Source organism: Apus apus, chromosome 2, assembly GCF_020740795.1.
Source record: "Apus apus isolate bApuApu2 chromosome 2, bApuApu2.pri.cur, whole genome shotgun sequence".
In the NCBI taxonomy this organism is placed as follows: Eukaryota; Metazoa; Chordata; class Aves; order Apodiformes; family Apodidae; genus Apus; species Apus apus.
The window spans coordinates 156,358,925-156,377,092 of record NC_067283.1 but is presented as its reverse complement, the minus strand read 5'-3'; the positions used below and the strand labels follow the sequence as shown (position 1 = coordinate 156,377,092).

At 50.2% G+C, this 18,168-nt stretch overlaps 1 protein-coding gene across 1 annotated transcript in view; it reads right to left on the bottom strand.

The window, feature by feature from the left end:
• The window catches only part of ARHGAP39 (Rho GTPase activating protein 39), an 85,726-nt gene extending 69,158 nt beyond the window's left edge, over positions 1–16,568 (bottom strand). Inside the window, exon 1 of the mRNA XM_051610314.1 lies at positions 16,549–16,568. Coding sequence (XP_051466274.1) covers positions 16,549–16,565 — 17 coding nt within the window. The 5' untranslated portion in view covers positions 16,566–16,568. The remainder of the gene's footprint in view (positions 1–16,548) is intronic.
• Between the last annotated feature and the right edge of the window lie 1,600 nt (positions 16,569–18,168).

The following is an 18,168-nucleotide window of genomic DNA, read 5'->3' as shown; positions in this document are numbered from 1 at the left end:
CCAAGCCAGAAGTTTAGCTCCAAACAAGGCAAACCCCCATTTTGCCCCAGCAGGAGTCTGGAGAAGACCTCAACAGCCTCAGACGCGTGGTGGAATCAACACCAGGCCCTGAAATCCTACATATTTAATATCTCAGGCAAGGAACGAGGCTGTATCATCCATTTTTCATGCTCCCTGCTCTCCTCCCCCATGTCACCTTCTGCCTAAAACATTTCCTGAGGAAGAATTTATCCCAAGTAGTTTAATATATCAAGAAAATTACAAAAGAGGAGGGATGCTGAGCATAATGAGTCTCCCAGATAGAAGTGCCCATTTCCTAAATGAGTTATTTTCTACTGAAAGGGGCTTTTTTATTCCTTCAAGTCAGAGGGTGTCAGTGCTGGCCTGGGTTAGACACCAAGGCCTGGCAGCTACTTTTTTAAAGCCACTGGTTTATTTTCTCCCTTTCTCACTCAAGGACATCCCCTCCACTTACCTCATCCTCACTCTGTCCCCAACAGACTGAACCAACCTGCTGTCATCAAACCAACCTCCTCCTTCTCCTCCTAAATTCAACCCATTTGAATAATTATTTTAGCAGGGCCTGTAGTGATAGGACAAGGGGTGATGGTTTAAACACAAAGAGGGGAGATTCAGACTAGATCTAAGGAAGAGATTTGTTACACTGAGGGTGGTGAGACCCTGGCCCAGGTTGCCCAGAGAGGTGGTAGGTGCCCCCATCCCTGGAAACATTCCAGGTCAGGTTGGACAGGGCTCTGAGCAACCTCATTTAGTGGGAGATGTCCCTGCTCATTGCAGGAGAATTGGACTAAATGACCTACAGAGGTCCCTTCCAGCCCAAAGCATCCTACAATGATGCACACACCACGATCCCATAAGCCAACTCTGTAAGAGCAGCTTATCATAGAAACATCAAATCACAGACTGGTTTGGGATGGGATGGACCTTAAAGATCATCTACCTCCACCTCCATGCCATATCATAGAATCATGGAATGGTTTGGGTTGGGAGGGACCTCAAAGCCCACCCAGTGCTACCCCTGCCATGGGCAGGGACACCTCCCAGCAGCCCAGGCTGCTCCAAGCCCCATCCAACCTGCCCTTCAACACTGCCAGGGCTGGGGCAGCCACAGCTTCCCTGGGCAACCTGGGCCAGGCTCTCCCCACCCTCACAGCCCAGAATTTCTCCCTAAAATTTATTTTACATCTACCCTTTTTTAGCTTATTAGCTCTTTAGAGCCTGATGTTGGAGATCATAGTGACACCATGGTGATTCTCCTTCCTTGCTGATTTTTGCCAATGTGATCAGGCAAAAACCCCCAACCCAAAAGTGGTCCCACAACCACAACAGCTTTGTGGTTTATTTCCTCCTCTGAGGAGGAGCATCAAGTGGCATTTTCAGCAGCTTAAAAGACCTGGAGGTGAATTTGTCTCATTCTACGCAGCACCAGTTGCCCACCCTTTACTCCTTTAGGACCGTATCTCAGATCCTGCAGCTTGTAGAGTCATAAAATGGTTAGAATTGGAAGGGACCTTAGAGATCATGGAGTTCCAACCCCCTGCCACGGGCAGGAACACTTCCCACCATTTCAGGCTGCTCCAAGCCCCATCCTACCTGCCCTTCAACACTGCCAGGGATGGGGCAGCCACAGCTTCCCTGGGCAACCTGGGCCAGGGTCTCACCACCCTCACACAGCTTCTCCCACGTTGAAGAATTCAGGAATGTGCCATTTACTTTGCTAGGTTTCACTAGATTGATTTTAATCGAGCTCTGATCAGGCCCCATGAGTTATTTTCACTCAAAAACTGGTCCTGAATGTCTTCTTGAAACCGCTCCTCTGCTTCCAGCTGCCTCCGACTCACCAAGCAACTGGGAGAAAGTCTCTCTGAATAATTTCTTGGTTTCCCAAACTGTACAACTGGGAAAACCCTGACCTACTTGGCAGGAGTGTGGAGAGCCTGCACCCTTTTATTTTTTATTTTTTACATCCTTTTTTTAAAAAACTATATTTTATTTTTAATGATTTAAGACAACCCAAACGCAAGGCACCGGGGAGACGGGAATTCCACACAGTCATTAGCAGAGCACCAGAGGCAAAGCTTGAAAGGCAGTTCTGAGTGTTTGCCCCTGATGTCCAAAATCCCTCTATCAGTTTGCCAAGAGCTTAATCAAACCCACTTTGGCAGCCCCCAAACTGAGGCTTGGAGACCAGGAGAGGACTCCAAATGAAAGGAGCTACTGCAGCAATGGGAGGATGAATATTGACCGGCCAACACAGCACCAACACAGAGGGAAGCTGCTGTCTTCTCAGATCAGGCTCCCAGATCCTCAATTTAATCATGCTGGGAAATGCAGGTGGAGCCTCACCCCTCTCCTCTCACCATGGGTTTCCACATCCCAAACTGGCTGAAGTGTCCAGACACCCTGGAGTGCAATAAACACAGACTGGACCTTTCTGGGGCTACCACCAAAAGCACACGAGTGCAGCAAAGTGCCCTGGGCTAAGGAAAAAGATGGACATGGAGCCTGGTCCTTTTTGGTCCTTCCTAAACAGTTGGACTTGATGGTCTTGAAGGACTTTTCCAACCAAAATGATTCTATGAGTCTATAAATAACTGAGGGGAAGCAGCAGGAGAGCAGAGGAGAGCAGAGGAGAGGAGAGAAGAGGAGAGAAAAAGGGAGAGATCCTAATAAATCACAGCTGAAGAGCAGCAGTGGATTTGAGGCAAGAGAAGCCTGTTCCTACCACAGTGGTGTACCACTTCACGAGGGCCTGCTTCTCTTCTTGCCACCAGCAGAGCCAAGTTCAGCTCCCTCCCTGCATGGAGATTTGGTTTTGCTCCATCTCACCTGCCACCAAAGGCGGCTGCTGAGCTTTGCAGCCTCTCCCCCTTGTCCCACACACTGGGATGCTCCAGCCCTCGGCCAGCAGCACTGAAAAGGCTTCTCTCCCTTTGGATAAAAGGGCTGTTTGTTCCCACATGGTGATGGCATCTTGGCTTCAGGGCTGGGGCAGACAAAAGACTGAGCCAAAGCTCCCAGTGCCCACGTCACGACGTCACAGACCGACCTTGTTCTGCAGGACGAGTGCAGCTCCCCCGGCTTGGAACAGTTCACTGTGCTCATCACCATAAATCCATGGATTCTTTTGGGTCAGAAAAGACCTTTAGGACCAATAAGTCCACCCGTTCCCCCAGCCCTGCCAAGGCCACCCCTGCCCCATGTCCCTCAGGGGACATCTCCATCTCCAGGGCTTGGAAACCCCTCCAGGGATCGGGACTCCCCCCCTGCCCTGGGCAGCCTGGGCCAGGCCCTGACAACCCTTGCCAGGAAGGAATTGTTCCCCAGATCCAACCTCAGCCTCCCCTGGCACAACTTGAGGCCGTTCCCTCTGGTCACCATCTCCCTGTACTCCTCTCCAGCCATCACAAGGTTTGAGCAGACATCCCTGCCCCTTAATTCCAAAATAAATTTTGAACCTCCCAATTCCATCTGTCTCCACAACCTTCCATGACAACTCCACCATCTTCTGTGGCAACTATGGTCCAGAAATGCACCACTCACTCTAAGGGATGTCCTCTCACCCCTGCCAAACACATCTCCTACAAACTCTTGTGAGGTTCCAATGCTGTGGGGCTTTGAGCAGCTCTGCACCCACCTCATCACCAACCTCCTGAGTCCACAAACATCCTATTTCTCACCCCACCACCCAACTTACAGAATCCTAGAATGGCTAAGACTGGAAGGAACCTTCAAGATCATCATGTTCTACCCTCCCTGCTATGAGCAGGGACACCTCCCACCAGACCAGGCTGGACAAGCCTCATCCAACCTGGCTTTGAGCACCTCCAGGGAGGGGGCATCAACAACCTCCCTGGGCAACCTGTTCTAGCACCTTCCTACCCTCATAGTGAAGAATTTCTTCCCAATATCTAACTTCTCCATAATTAGAGGAGCACCAGCCTTTTCAAGGCCTCTTAGCTCCTTGACCTTGATCTACCTGATGTAAAATGACACTTTCAGGGGAAAAAAACCCCACCAAAACCCAAACAAACAACAAGTTTTGGAGGATTTCAGGCATCTGGCTCCAACTCACCTTCAACCTTCTTCACCCTAAGAAACTGAAAAGCTCTGGGGCCAAGGAGTCTTGCCATAGGTTTGTCAACACTTCTTGGATTTCATCCTCTACCTGTACCTACTGGCTGCTGAAGAATAACAGACAGATTAAGGTCCCTTTGGAGAGAGCTTTGCTGCCTGAGCTTTGCAGTGGGAAGAGGTTCTGCATTTGCTGGCTGCAGTTTATTCATCCATAAAATCACAACATTCCCTGCGGCACAGAAGAGCAGGAGAGACAGTCATCAAATCCTCCAGCTGAAGGTCAGAAAAATGGTCCAGAGTCTCTCTGTGCTGAAGAGCTGAACCAAGGAGGATCACAAAGCCTTCACTGATGAGCAAAGCCAAGCCAGGCTGTCCAGATTCACTGGTCCTCCCAGAAAGGTCAAGTGTCACCTGATTTCCCCATCCCGCCCCATCCCACTCAAGGCTACACAGAATCATTGAATCATTTTGGTCAGAAAAGACAGTTAAGATCTTCCACATCATCCACAGTGGAGCTGAGAAGGAATTCTCATCCTGATCTCAGACTCTTCCACACCAAGCCTGGGGTGGCTTGAACCAAGAAGGCCAGGGAGGATTTGGGCAAAACCCCTGAGTTGTTAATGAGCCATTAATGGGGTGAGACCCAGGTACCAATTCCCTCCTGAAAACTGTTTAAAAAAGGTGAAGCAACATCTCAAAGACTAGCAGCTCTGATCTGTGTTGGTCACATCACCAGGACCTTACATGGTGCCTCACCCCTTCTGCCCAAACATCCATTCAGCAGCCTCTCCACCCAACTTCATGGGGTCTGGCAGCACATAGAGTCACAGAATAGCTGGGCTGGGAAAAGACCACTAAGATCACTAAGTCCAACCACTAACTCAGCACTGCCAAGGCCACCACTAAACCAGGTCCCTCAGCACCCTGATCTAAGACAATGTAGACCAGGATATGGCTCCTGCTCTGAGGAACTTACAGCTCAAATAGAGCAAGTGGAGATAAAACAAGCAAAAAAGATTAACACAGTTATAGTGATTGTGCTTTTTGGGATTCCTGACTTAGTAACACTACCTGGTAGAGCCCACCCACCACTTTTACCCTTGGAATAATCTCTCCAGGGAAGTGGTGGATTCCCCAACATTGGGCACATTCAGCTGGAGAGGGTACTGGGCTATCTTGTCTAGAATGTGCTTTGGTCAAGAAAGGCAGATCAGATGCTCCTTGAGGTGCCTTCCAACCTGGGATTATATCATTTGAGGAAGGGGATTGTCCCCTTTGCTGAGACCCCCTGCAGGGCTGGGGCCAGGCTGGGGTCCCCAGCACAAGAAGGAGATGAAGCTGCTGGAGAAAGGCCAGAGGAGGCCCCGGAGATGCTGGGAGGGCTGGAGCAGCTCTGCTCTGGAGACAGGCTGGGAGAGTTGGGGTGTTCAGCCTGGAGAAGAGAAGGCTCCAGGGAGACCTAAGAGCACCTTCCAGGGCCTGAAGGGGCTCCAGGAAAGCTGGGGAGGGGCTTGGGACAAGGGCAGGGAGGGATGGGAGCAGGGGGAAGGGTTTCCAGCTGGAAGAGGGAGCTGGAGATGAGATGTGAGGGAGAAATTCTGGGCTGTGAGGGTGGGGAGAGCCTGGCCCAGGTTGCCCAGGGAAGCTGTGGCTGCCCCATCCCTGGCAGTGTTGAAGGGCAGGTTGGATGGGGCTTGGAGCAGCCTGGGCTGCTGGGAGGTGTCCCTGCCCATGCAGGGGTGGCACTGGATGATCTTTAAGGTCACTTCCAACCCAAACCATTCCATGGTTCCATGATTCTACATTTCCCTCAGCACTTTACAGTCTGCCCAACCAAAGCCCAGGCCAGAACTCTAGCAACCCCACCAAGATGCTGTTTTTTGAGGGATTTTTCCTTTTTGCTTTTTAATAAAGACATTTTCCAAGCCCTGCTCCACAATCTCAAATTCAGCTGACAAAGCCCCAGCTCCCTGACATCTCAGCAATTAGTGGCAGGCAGCTGACTTAGACTTTGACAACCAGAGCTATATTTGCTCTCAACGGCTGAGTTCTGCTCTGCTATTTAGTGTTCTTCATTTTCAAGTACAAACCTTTCACTGTGGAAGCTCTAGCTGTGCAGACACCAAAAGGGTTCTGCACCGTGCAGGATGGGGGAGGGGGGTCAGCACTTGGCAATTTCCTGAGCTTTTATCTCAGCCAAGGAGAGACAACAGGATCCAAATCTCTCCTCAAATGTTCACCATTCTGAAGCCAAGGGCTGCACTTTGTATGATTAGTTTTCTGGAGTAAACCACATTCCCAGTAGGCATTTGATTGCAACAACACAAATTCCCCAGGGAGAAGAGCAGATTCTTTTTTAAGCTCCTCTCCTGAGATCCTCCTGCAGTGATGTGTCCAGTGCTGGAGCCTCCAAGAGAAGGACATGGAGCTGTTGAAGCAGGTCCAGAGGAGGCCATGGAGATCATCTGAGGGCTGGAGCATCTCTCACAGAATCATGGAATGGTTTGGGTTGGAAGGGACATTTGAAGGTCACCCAGTCCAACCCCCCTGCTACGTCAGGGACATCTTCAACTAGATCAGGTTGCTCAGGGCCCCATCCAACCTGATCTTGAATGTTTCCAGGGATGGGGCATCTCCCACCTCTCTGGGCCACTCAGACTTGGTGGATCAAGGAAAGGGTCAGAATTCATAGAATCATGGAATGGTTTGTATTGAAGGGGCCTTGAAGATCATCTAGATCCAGCCCTCCTGCCATGGGCAGGGACACCTCCCAGCAGCCCAGGCTGCTCCAAGCCCCATCCAACCTGCCCTTCAACACTGCCAGGGATGGGGCAGCCACAGCTTCCCTGGGCAACCTGGGCCAGGGTCTCCCCACCCTCACTGAGAAATATTTCTTCCTAATATCCCATCTAAATCTCCCTTCTTCCAACTTAAAACCCTTCCCCCTCATCCCATCTCTACAAAACCCTTCCAAGTATTTTACATAATGATTTGAACGAAGGCAACAAACATTCTCAGGAGTATTCAAAGCTCTGATCCATTTTACATTTTTTTTGAGATCAGGATTTTTTTCCAAAGCCTGAGAACACTCTCCAGCCACCAGGTCCATGAGTTCTCTAGATATGCTCCACATGCCTAAATCAACACACCTTAAAGGGATTTGGTTCTTGAACCAGCTCATGTCCTTGGTGAATCATGTTTGACCTCAGCCACTAATGAAACAGGGGCTCTCCTCAACAGCTTCTTCCCTTTCCCATAATATTCACTGGGCAGGACTGGAAGATGGAGAGGTCAAAAAACGTTGAGCCACTCAAATGGGGAAGATTTTATTCAACCCTTTATGTGACTTGGCTTTGGTGGCTGTGGAGCATCATCCCCTGCAGAAATCCTTAGGGAAAACTGTCTCCTCAGATGGTGGAGCCCCCGAGGAGAACAATCTTTCATTAACACCCATAACAGCATCAGTGAGTGCATCTTTTTTGAATTATTTTTATGCAAAAAATGTGTCATACTCTAATACCTCAGGGGTTAGGTTCCCCCTGGCAGAGTTTGCCAGTTCCATAACTTTATTTCCAATTCATCAACAGGAAAGAAACACACAAGGTGTGCGAGGCACAAAGAATCAGAAGGACAAAAGGTTGAAAGAAATCGGGTTTTAGAGGAACCCAAATGGTATCTAAGCTCTAGGTCTGAGGAACCTCATCCTTTTAATGGAGTTCAAAGGAGGGCACAGAGATGCTGGGAGGGCTGGAGCAGCTCTGCTCTGGAGACAGGCTGGGAGAGTTGGGGTGTTCAGCCTGGAGAAGAGAAGGCTCCAGGGAGACCTGAGAGCACCTTCCAGTGCCTGAAGGGGCTCCAGGAAAGCTGGGGAGGGGCTTGGGACAAGGGCAGGGAGGGATGGGAGCAGGGGGAAGGGTTTCCAGCTGGCAGAGGGAGCTGGAGCTGAGATGTGAGGGAGAAGTTCTGGGCTGTGAGGGTGGGGAGAGCCTGGCCCAGGTTGCCCAGGGAAGCTGTGGCTGCCCCATCCCTGGCAGTGTTGAAGGGCACATTGGATGGGGCTTGGAGCAGCCTGGGCTGCTGGGAGGGTGTTCCTGCCCATGCAGAGTGGCACTGGGAGGGCTTTAAGGTCCTTTCCAACCCAAACCAGTCCATGTTTCTATGACTCTATAAAGACAGGCCTGTTCTCGGCCAAACTGGGTGCTCTGGGTTGACCTCAGCACCCAAAGCAAGCAGCTGACAGCCAAGGCTTTGCTCTGCTGAATGCAGGAAAGTCTCTTTAGTGGCACTTCTGGCCATGCAGCTCCAGCTGTGAGCAGCATCTCCTCTGATACTTCAACCAGCCCTGATGCTATTGGGGATGAAAATCTCCACAGAGGGTTTGTGCTCTCCTGCTTTCTTTCCCTGGCTTTGGTCTGGCAGGGCAATCAACAGCATCTGGCAAACACCTCATCCTCAGATGAACTCAAGTCAAGCTTCAGTTTCCTGCAGAGCCTGGTGGGTGCCTCTCCATCAGTGGAGGAGCAGGTCATATCACATTGTGTCAGCAAGGCTGAGATGTAGACAAGCACTCAGGGAAAAAAAACAAACAGCACCACCACCAAAAAAAAGCTGATGCCACCAAATTATCAAGTGCTCAACATGATACAAAATGGAAGTGTCATAGAATCATGGAATGGTTTGGATTGGAAGGGACCTTAAAGATCTTCTAGTTCCCACCCCTGCATGGGCAGGGACACCTCCCAGCAGCCCAGGCTGCTCCAAGCCCCATCCAACCTGCCCTTCAACACTGCCAGGGATGGGGCAGCCACAGCTTCCCTGGGCAACCTGGGCCAGGCTCTCCCCACCCTCACAGCCCAGAATTTCTTCCTAATGTCTAACCTAAATCTATCCTCTCCCAGCTGGAAACCCTTTCCCCTTGTCCTATCGCTCCACACCCTTGTCCCAAGTCCCTCCCCAGCTTTCCTGGAGCCCTTTCAGGTGTCACTGCACCATCTCCCCACTGGTGCAGGCAGGTGATTATCAAACCCAAAGCTGCCAGACAGGAACTAGGTCCTGGTTCCAGTCTTAACGAGGAGGCAGGGAGAGCTCAAGTCACCCCATTCCATTTTCCAGTGGCTCATTACCAGTCTGAGGACATCAGCATGGCAGTTTCAGCACTGCAGTGAGCCCCAGACGTGTTTGGATGTGACAAATCCCTTGAAAGAAAGAAAAAAAACCAAACCAACAACTTTGGCTGGGAACTAATCTCCTTTGATAAGAATCAGCGTGGGAACTGGAAGCTCCAGTAACAACTTGCTGAAGTCTATTTATACAAGACATTTGTGCCAGAGATCTAGAGGAGAGCTGACATTTGAAAGCCTGCATGGAGAAAATCTCCACTAATGGACTCATTTCTGTGAAGGAAAATTCAGAACACAGTTTCAGCTGCTTCAGAAACCTCTTTCTAGAAACTGTGATGTGATACGGTGTTTAGGCTAGAGAAGAGAAGGCTCCAGGGAGACCTTAGAGCACCTTCCAGTGCCTGAAGGGGCTCCAGGAAAGCTGGGGAGGGGCTTGGGACAAGGGCAGGGAGGGATGGGAGCAGGGGGAAGGGTTTCCAGCTGGAAGAGGGGAGCTGGAGATGAGATTTGAGGGAGAAATTCTGGGCTGTGAGGGTGGTGAGACCCTGGCCCAGGTTGCCCAGGGAAGCTGTGGCTGCCCCATCCCTGGCAGTGTTGAAGGGCAGGTTGGATGGGGCTTGGAGCAGCCTGGGCTGCTGGGAGGTGTCCCTGCCCATGGTATGAGGTGGGACTGGATGATCTCTGAGGTCCCTTCCAACCCAAACCATTCCATGACTCTATGGCTCTCTCAGCTCCACACCCACTCACATCCATCTCCAACACAGTTAAAACACCAACTCCCTTCCTCTATAATAATAATCCAGCTCATTCCTGAGGCAGACAATAATATTCCAGCTCTACCACTTGCAGCTCCACAATGCATTTCATTAACGACTCACAACATCACCTCCCTCTGAGCCAATTACTTTATTGTCAGTGGAAGCTCCAATCCCTGCTCGGAGCTGAGCAAACTTCAGGAGAACAAACTCCAACAGGCTCCTCAGTGCTGTTATTTTCCCATTTAGAAGCAGATCACCTCAAATTAAGATACTGGACCTGATGAGAAAAAGACATCTGCTGAAGAGCTGAGAGAGTTGGGGTTGTTCAGCCTGGAGAAAGCTCCAGGGAGACCTTCTTCGAGGTGTTTTTGCACATAAAAGGGGCCTCAAAAAAGATAGGGACAGACTTTTGAGCAGGGCCTGCAGTGATAGGAGAAGGGGTGACTGTTTTCAACTAAAAGAGGGGAGATTCAGACTAGATCTAAGAAAGAAATTTTTTATCTAAGGGTGGTGAGACCTTGGCCCAGGTTGCCCAGAGAGGTGGGAGATGCTCCATTCCAGTTCAGGTTGGATGGGGCTCTGAGTAACCTGAAGCAGTTCAAGATGTTCCTGCTCATGGCAGAGGGGCTGGACTACATGATCTTCAGAGGTCCCTTCCAACCCAAACCACTCAATGATTCTACAACTTTAGGTATGTCTGCTTTGGTGTTTTGGCCAGGGATGAGAAGACAGAGGAACAGGAGCACTGAGATCCAGGTCCCAACCCCCCTGCTCTATCAGCTGTATCCCAATTCTCCCGAGCAAGGCTGGATCGAGCAGCTCTGCTGCAGAAATTCCTATTTATATCCCTGTTATGAATCCATAAACATTTCTTCCACTCTTCCCCCAACAAACGGCACGGGAGCTCCAAGGAATTAACAGGAAATTAGTTTTGGATTCAATATTAAGATTCAAATAATCAAACAGGAGTCACGCACCAACCTTGATTGTGAACTCAAAATTCCCCCAGACATTCCTACGCAATTCCTGCTTCAAAGCTGCAGCATTTCCATCCCTGCAACTGGAAAAGAAGCTCTTTGCAGTGCTACGTTTTTTATCCTCTGTGTGAAATGTTTCCCCTCCCTCCCCTGCTCCTCAAGTGCTCCATTTATCACCATGTAGGTGCCTGGCATTGAACCAGGACCTCAAGCCCCTCAGGATGGATAATGAGGTGGCATCCAGGTCTCAAAATGGGGACAAAGAAGTTGTGTAAAAAAACTAGAGCACCCAAATAGAGATGTTGTCCCAGAGAGAGACCTTTGTGTTGGTTTTGTTTCTTTGTTTTGTTTGGGTTTTATTTTGTTTTGGGTTTTTTTGGTCAGTTTTTAGCACAACCTGGGCTGGTGGGAGGTGTCCCTGCCCATGGCAGGGGGTGGGACTAGATGAGCTTTAAGGTTCCTCCCAACCCAAACCAGTCTGGGATTCTATGAATAATTAGGTAGGATGAAATAATTAAATTACGTGAAAATCCTCTTACTAAGCCTAGAATGAAAAAACAGAGGAAATGTAAAGTGAGATCATGATAGAATCCCAGATTGGTTTGGGTTGGAGGGACCTCAAAGCCCACCCAGTCCCACCCATGGGCAGGGACACCTCCCAGCAGCCCAGGCTGCTCCAAGCCCCATCCAACCTGCCCTTCAACACTGCCAGGGATGGGGCAGCCACAGCTTCCCTGGGCAGCCTGGGCCAGGCTCTCCCCACCCTCACAGCCCAGAATTTCTCCCTCACATCTCAGCTCCAGCTCCCTCTGCCAGCTGGAAACCCTCCCCCCTGCTCCCAGCCCTCCCTGCCCTTGTCCCAAGCCCCTCCCCAGCTTTCCTGGAGCCCCTTCAGGCACTGGAAGGTGCTCCAAGGTCTCCCTGGAGCCTTCTCTTCTCCAGGCTGAACACCCCAACTCTCCCAGCTTGTCTCCAGAGCAGAGCTGCTCCAGCCCTCCCATCATCTCCAGGGCCTCCTGTGCTGGAGATCCCAGAACTGAACACAGTGCTCCGGGTGAGGTCTCAAATGCCAAATGCTGAACAAACAGGAGCTGCTACAGAATTTTTGAGGCTGAATTGGATGATACCACACACAGACCTGCTGTAGATCACACCTAAGCCTGTGCCAGCTTAGGTCACCAGGAACCAGGCTGATGGATAGAGAGCTCAGCAGCAGGGAATATTTATCACTTGGCTCTCCTACCAGTACATTTCAGAGGTGCCATTCAGAATCTAGGGAGACATGGATCATTAGGTTAGGAAATCCATGAAATTCCCTTCAACTTCTATTCCATCCAGGTGCCTCAGGATGTGTGTGTGAGCAGTAAACACTGAAGTCACCAAACCCAAGGTCAGTCTGCATGGCAAGGGCCTGGAGCAGAAAAGGTTTGGGGATGGCTGAGTGCAAGCTACCACCTGAGAGGTCTCCCTGAAGGATTCCTTCCCCCTTCCAACTTGCTGGCCTTAATTATCAGCCACGTGGCACCATTACATCATCTTGGCAGGTCCTTGGCTAACGCAGCCGGTGTCCGGCCGGCAGGCAGTGCTCCCACCCCACTTTGGAGACCTGGAGTGGAAAAGGAGGGATAATAAACACACACAGAAGAATTCCTCCTGTTCCACACCGAGGATGAGGAGCACCTCTCTGCTGCAGGGGCCACCACAAGGCAGGAGCAGCCTTTGCAAGCAAAGGACAAATCAGGAGAGTGAATCTCTTCATTAAAGCAGGTTGTAGCTTTTGAGGAATAATTTGCAAAGCTGCCATTTCAAAAGCAGTGTGGCCAGCAGGGCTAGGGAGGGGATTCTCCTCTGCTCTGGTGAGACCTCACCTGGAGAACTGTGTCCAGTTCTGGGGTCCCCAACACAAGAAAGACATAGACCCTCTGGAATGAGTCCAGAGGAGGCCACAGAGATGCTGGGAGGGCTGGAGCAGCTCTGCTCTGGAGACAGGCTGGGAGAGCTGGGGTGTTCAGCCTGGAGAAGAGAAGGCTCCAGGGAGACCTGAGAGCACCTTCCAGGGCCTGAAGGGGCTCCAGGAAAGCTGGGGAGGGGCTTGGGACAAGGGCAGGGAGGGATGGGAGCAGGGGGAAGGGTTTCCAGCTGGCAGAGGGAGCTGGAGCTGAGATGGGAGGGAGAAATTCTGGGCTGTGAGGGTGGGGAGAGCCTGGCCCAGGTTGCCCAGGGAAGCTGTGGCTGCCCCATCCCTGGCAGTGTTGAAGGGCAGGTTGGATGGGGCTTGGAGCAGCCTGGGCTGCTGGGAGGTGTCCTTGCTCATGCAGGGGGGTTGGAACTAGATGATCTTTAAGGTCCCTTCCAACCCAAACCATCCCATGGCTCTATGACAAGAGTCTATGAGATGAGGCTCTGTCTCTGGGGAAGTGCAGGACACTTTCACCACTTTCACCCAGGTTCTACCCGGCTTCCTTCAACAAGATGCTCAATATTGAGCATCACCACAAGCCAGCATGGGTGGAAAGAAGCTTCCCACAGACATGAAGGTTCTTCTTATAACATAGAGCAAAATACTATTCTTATCCAACACACAAAATAATTCCTGGACTTGAAGGCATCATTCTGGCAATAAGCCAGGTGGACTCACGGTACTTTGGATTATATCAGGTTTTCCCTGTGGTCCAGATGCCTTTACTCGACCTGCCTGAACAGGGGGGGGTGAATCACTATACAAAAAATAATTTAAGAAGCAATAAATCCCCACTAGTGACCCGCTCCTCAGCTACCTTTGTGCCCACAAAGCAGATTCCCAACCTGAAGAATTCCTCACAAAACAGCAGGTCACTGGAACCATGACAGCTTGGAGATGACAAATCCTGTTTGAAACATGTTCCCTCAGCTGTGCCTGCTTGGCTTCTTGTGGAACTGTGGTGCCAACAACCAGAGTTTGACTGTGCTGGTAACTGTGCACAGGAAACCGTGCTCGTGTTTTTAGAAAGCACATGAGGACCTCAACACTTCTTTAAAATGGGTTTTATGTTAATGATAGAATCAGAGAATCAGAGGGGTTGGAAGGGACCTCTGGAGATCATCGAGTCCAACCCCCCTGCTGCAGCAGGATCACTTAGTCCAGGTCACACAGGAACGTGTCCAGATGGGTCTGGAAAGTCTCCAGAGAAAGAGACTCCACAACCTCTCTGGGCAGCCTGTCCCAGGGCTCTGTCACCCTCACAGGAAAGAAGTTTCTCCTCCTGTTGAGGTGGAACTTCCTGTGTTGTCACTTGCTGCAGTTTCCCCTCGTCCTGTCACAGGCACCACTGAGAAGAGATTGGCCCAACCTTGACACCCACCCTGCAGATATTGATCAGGTCCCCTCTCAGTCTTCTCCTCTCCAGACTAACCAGCCCCAGGTCTCTCAGCCTTTCCTCATCAGACAGATGTCCCAGTCCCTTCATCATCCTTGTAGCCTCCATTGGACTCTTTCCAGCATGTCCCTGTCCCTCTGGAACTGGAGAGCCCAGAACTGGACACAACACTCCAGCTGGGGTCTTATGAGGGCTGAGCAGAGGGGGAGGAGAACCTGCCTTGACCTGCTGGACACACTGTTCTTCATACATCCCAGGATACTCTTGGCTCTCTTGGCCACAAGGGCACACTGCTGTCCCATGGACAACTTGTTGTCCACCAGGACCCCAAGGTCCTTCTCCATGGGGTTGCCCTCTAGCAGGTCAATCCCTAACCTGTACTGGTGCATGGTGATTTTTCTCCCCAGGTGCAGGACCCTACTCTTATTCTTGTTGAACCTCATGAGGTTCCTCTGTGCCCAGCTCTCCAGTCTGTCTGGATCTCACTGAATGGCTGCACATCCTTCAGGTGGATCAGCCAATCCTCCCAGCTTTGTATCATCAGCAATCTTGCTGAGGACACACTCCATCCCCTAATCCAGGTCATGGATGCAGATGTTAAATAAGACTGGGCCCAGTATTGACCCCTGGGGAACAAACTTCAGCAAACTTCAGTTCACCCAGCTGGAGGCCCAGCAAAAAGATGCTGCTCCATGGAAATTCATCAGGATGGCACCGGGTGGGGGTGTGTGGGGTGAAATCTTTCTTGCAAGCACCACAGATCTCCAGCGTGACTCACAAAGGACAGAAACACAAGTGATTCATGCTCATGCTTCTAGAAAAGCTGCTTTAAGTCTCCTTCCCATTCCTGCACGTCTAGGACAACATGTTCATGAAGATCTCATTGCTTAACTGCTCCTGCAGCGCTCGCCATAACCCCTGTCCAAGATCATAGAATCATGGAATGGTTTGGGTTGGAAGGGACCATCAAAGGTCACCTAGTCCAACCCTTCTGCCATGAGCAGGGACATCTTCAACTAGACCAGGATGCTCAGAGCCCCATCCAACCTTGCCTTGAATGTTTCCAAGGATGGGGCATCTCCCACCTCTCTGGGCAACCTGGATCATGTTTCACCACCCTCAGAGTAAAAATGTCTTCCTTTTATCTAGCCTAAATCCCCCCTCTTTGAGTTTAAAACCATCACCCCTTGTTCTATCACCACAGGCCCTGCCATAAAGCTTGTGCCCCTCTTTTTTCTAGGCCCCCGTGCTGGACTGTATTTTCTGGTGGAGATAGGAGTCCTTCAAAGAATCAGTCTCTAAAATAAATTAGATGCTTCTGAGGAAATAGGTCAATCACATTAGAAGAGCAGCCTCTTATTCCCCTTGTCCTTCAAAGCAAATGCTCCCAACTTCATTTTGCCAGACCTGGAGCTCTTACTGAATTCCCAGCTCCACAGGAGGGGTGGGCTGGCAGGTTTTTAGGGTTGTGAACCTCCCCCCCGAGACACCCACCTTCCTACCACTCCTCACAGCATTTATTTCTTATCCCAGAGTATTTAAGCTTCTCTGACAACACACAGTGGCACTTGTGTCACAGGGAAAGAAAGGAAGGCAGCCTAAAAAAGGGGAATATTCATCTCCAAAGGCTGACAGGGCAGGAAACTCACTCATTTAGTTGATTCTGAGAAAGCGTAGGACAGCAGCAAAAATGTCAAAGTTCATATTAATGAATTTCATGTTTGAGGCCTGTTCCTTCTCTAACAATAATAACTTGTCATCCTGCTTTTTAAACTTCACTGACCACTTCTCAGAGTCAACTGGATGACTCTGGGAGAAGGTGGTAATTTTAGTTTGGTAAAATGGAGTTTGCTTCACCCAGACCAAATAAAAGCCACCTTACTTCAGCCAGACCAAACAAAAAGTGATGCAAAATAAAAGCCAAACCAAAATCCTTCCAGAGATCCTAACTTAGAAGTCAACAGATGATGACTCCACCAGACTCCACCAGCCCTTTTCTCTGTCATCCTCTGGGAGGGACAGTTTGTAAGTCAACTCTTAGTCAGAAAGAGACACAAATGCTTCACAAAACAGTCTTACAAAACCTCCCAGAAATCAGGGAGAGGAGTAAGGCCCTGTCCACAGGCATGAAGGACACCACAACTTCACTTATCCTGAGAGATTATTGTAAACCCTTCTTAATTAGGGCTTTAGCCTGCTAATTCTCTTTAATAAAATCAGTTTATAGTTGGTTCTGTACCTCATAAAAAAGGGCATTGGGAGAAGTTCTTTCCATCTGTGGAGGATCAAGATGGGAGATGAAACATCTGGCCCCAGGAGCACACCCGGTGGTTTGTGCACTGAATTGGCTTCAGTTGGTTGGGTTTTTCCTTAAAATCAAGGACAATCCATCAGGATGCAGATGTTCATGACAGAGCCTTCTGCCCCACCTGGAAGAATCAGCAAAGGTGTCCTCAATCCTTACTTCAGGCTCACCAGAAGAGCCTTCACCTAGTCCTGAGGTTGTGATTTCCCATGGTCACTTCAAGCCAACAAAATGCCACCCAACAGAAGAGCAGCTTCATGACCACCTTCTTCCTTCCTTCCCTTCACCACCACGAGCCCCTTCTTACCCCATCTCATCAGAGAATTAGGTTTTTGCCTGTTATTTTTCAGCTGAATCAGGCCCCCAGCAGATCTACTGCTTCCTAGGACTAACATGAGCACAAGGGACTACTCTTTGTCTGCCAACCTCTCTGCAGGTGGGCTTCACGACATGTTGAGGCTGCAGCTTTAGGAAAATCAGGTCAAGGAGATTCAGAACTTCCAGTGAGCCAGATCTTGAGGCAGCAGCTTTTGGGAAAGCAGGTCAAGGAGGTCAAAACGTCCAGTGAGCCAAGTTTGTCTCACTGGTGTTGGCATCTTCAAAGAAAAGAAAATCAACCCAAACCCCAAACCCAAACTGTTGTGTAACCTCTGAGCTTTGCACTCAAGAACAAGTGTCCCCATGACTCAGTGTGTTTAGTACCTGCCCTTTTCCTACCACAATAAGAAAAAAAGCCCAAAGTCCAGCAGCCTCAGCCTCCCATCCACCATCACCACCATCAGCAGATGCCCACTCATGGCTGCACTGTCCCTCCCAGCAGCACTGGCCATCACCAAGGCAAAGAAGTTACAACCAACAGTTTCAACTGTAAAGGGCGTTTGAAAACCAGATAGGGACAAAGTTTTTAGCAGGACCTATAGCAATAGGGCAGGGGGTGATGGCTTTAAGCTAAAAGAGGGGAGATTCAGCCTAGATCTAAAGAAGAAATTTTAAACTGAGGGTGGTGAGACCCTGGCCCAGGTTGTCCAGAGAGGTGGGAGATGCCCCATCCCTGGAAAGATTCCAGGTCAGGTTAGACAGGGCTCTGAGCAACCTGATCTAGTTGAAGATGTCCCTGCTCACTGCAGGGACCTTTAAAGGTCCCCTCCACCACAAACCATTCCATGATTCTGACAATCCAGAGTCTCCATGGCTACTGGTGCAATTACTGGCCATTTTGGTCAAATCCTGTCATGCAGGTTGCTCCCCAGTGAGGTTGTGCTTCTCTGGAGCTAATGAAGCATCACAACTCCTGGAGCTCTGCCAGCCTGGCTTTGCACAACCCAAGAGATGTGGAGACAAACACCCAACCCACCAGCAGGCAGCCAGGAGGCCTCACTCCACCAGACTCTTCTGCTGAGGACACAGCTGCTGTGTCTCCAGCAGGGAACACATGCAAAAGGGATCATTACAAGCTGCTGAAGAGCAATTTTAATTATCTCCTGATAATCTATGAGCAGTACATTAGGGCAGCTCAACAACCTCCTTTCCTTCCAGGGCGACCTGGTTCAAGAA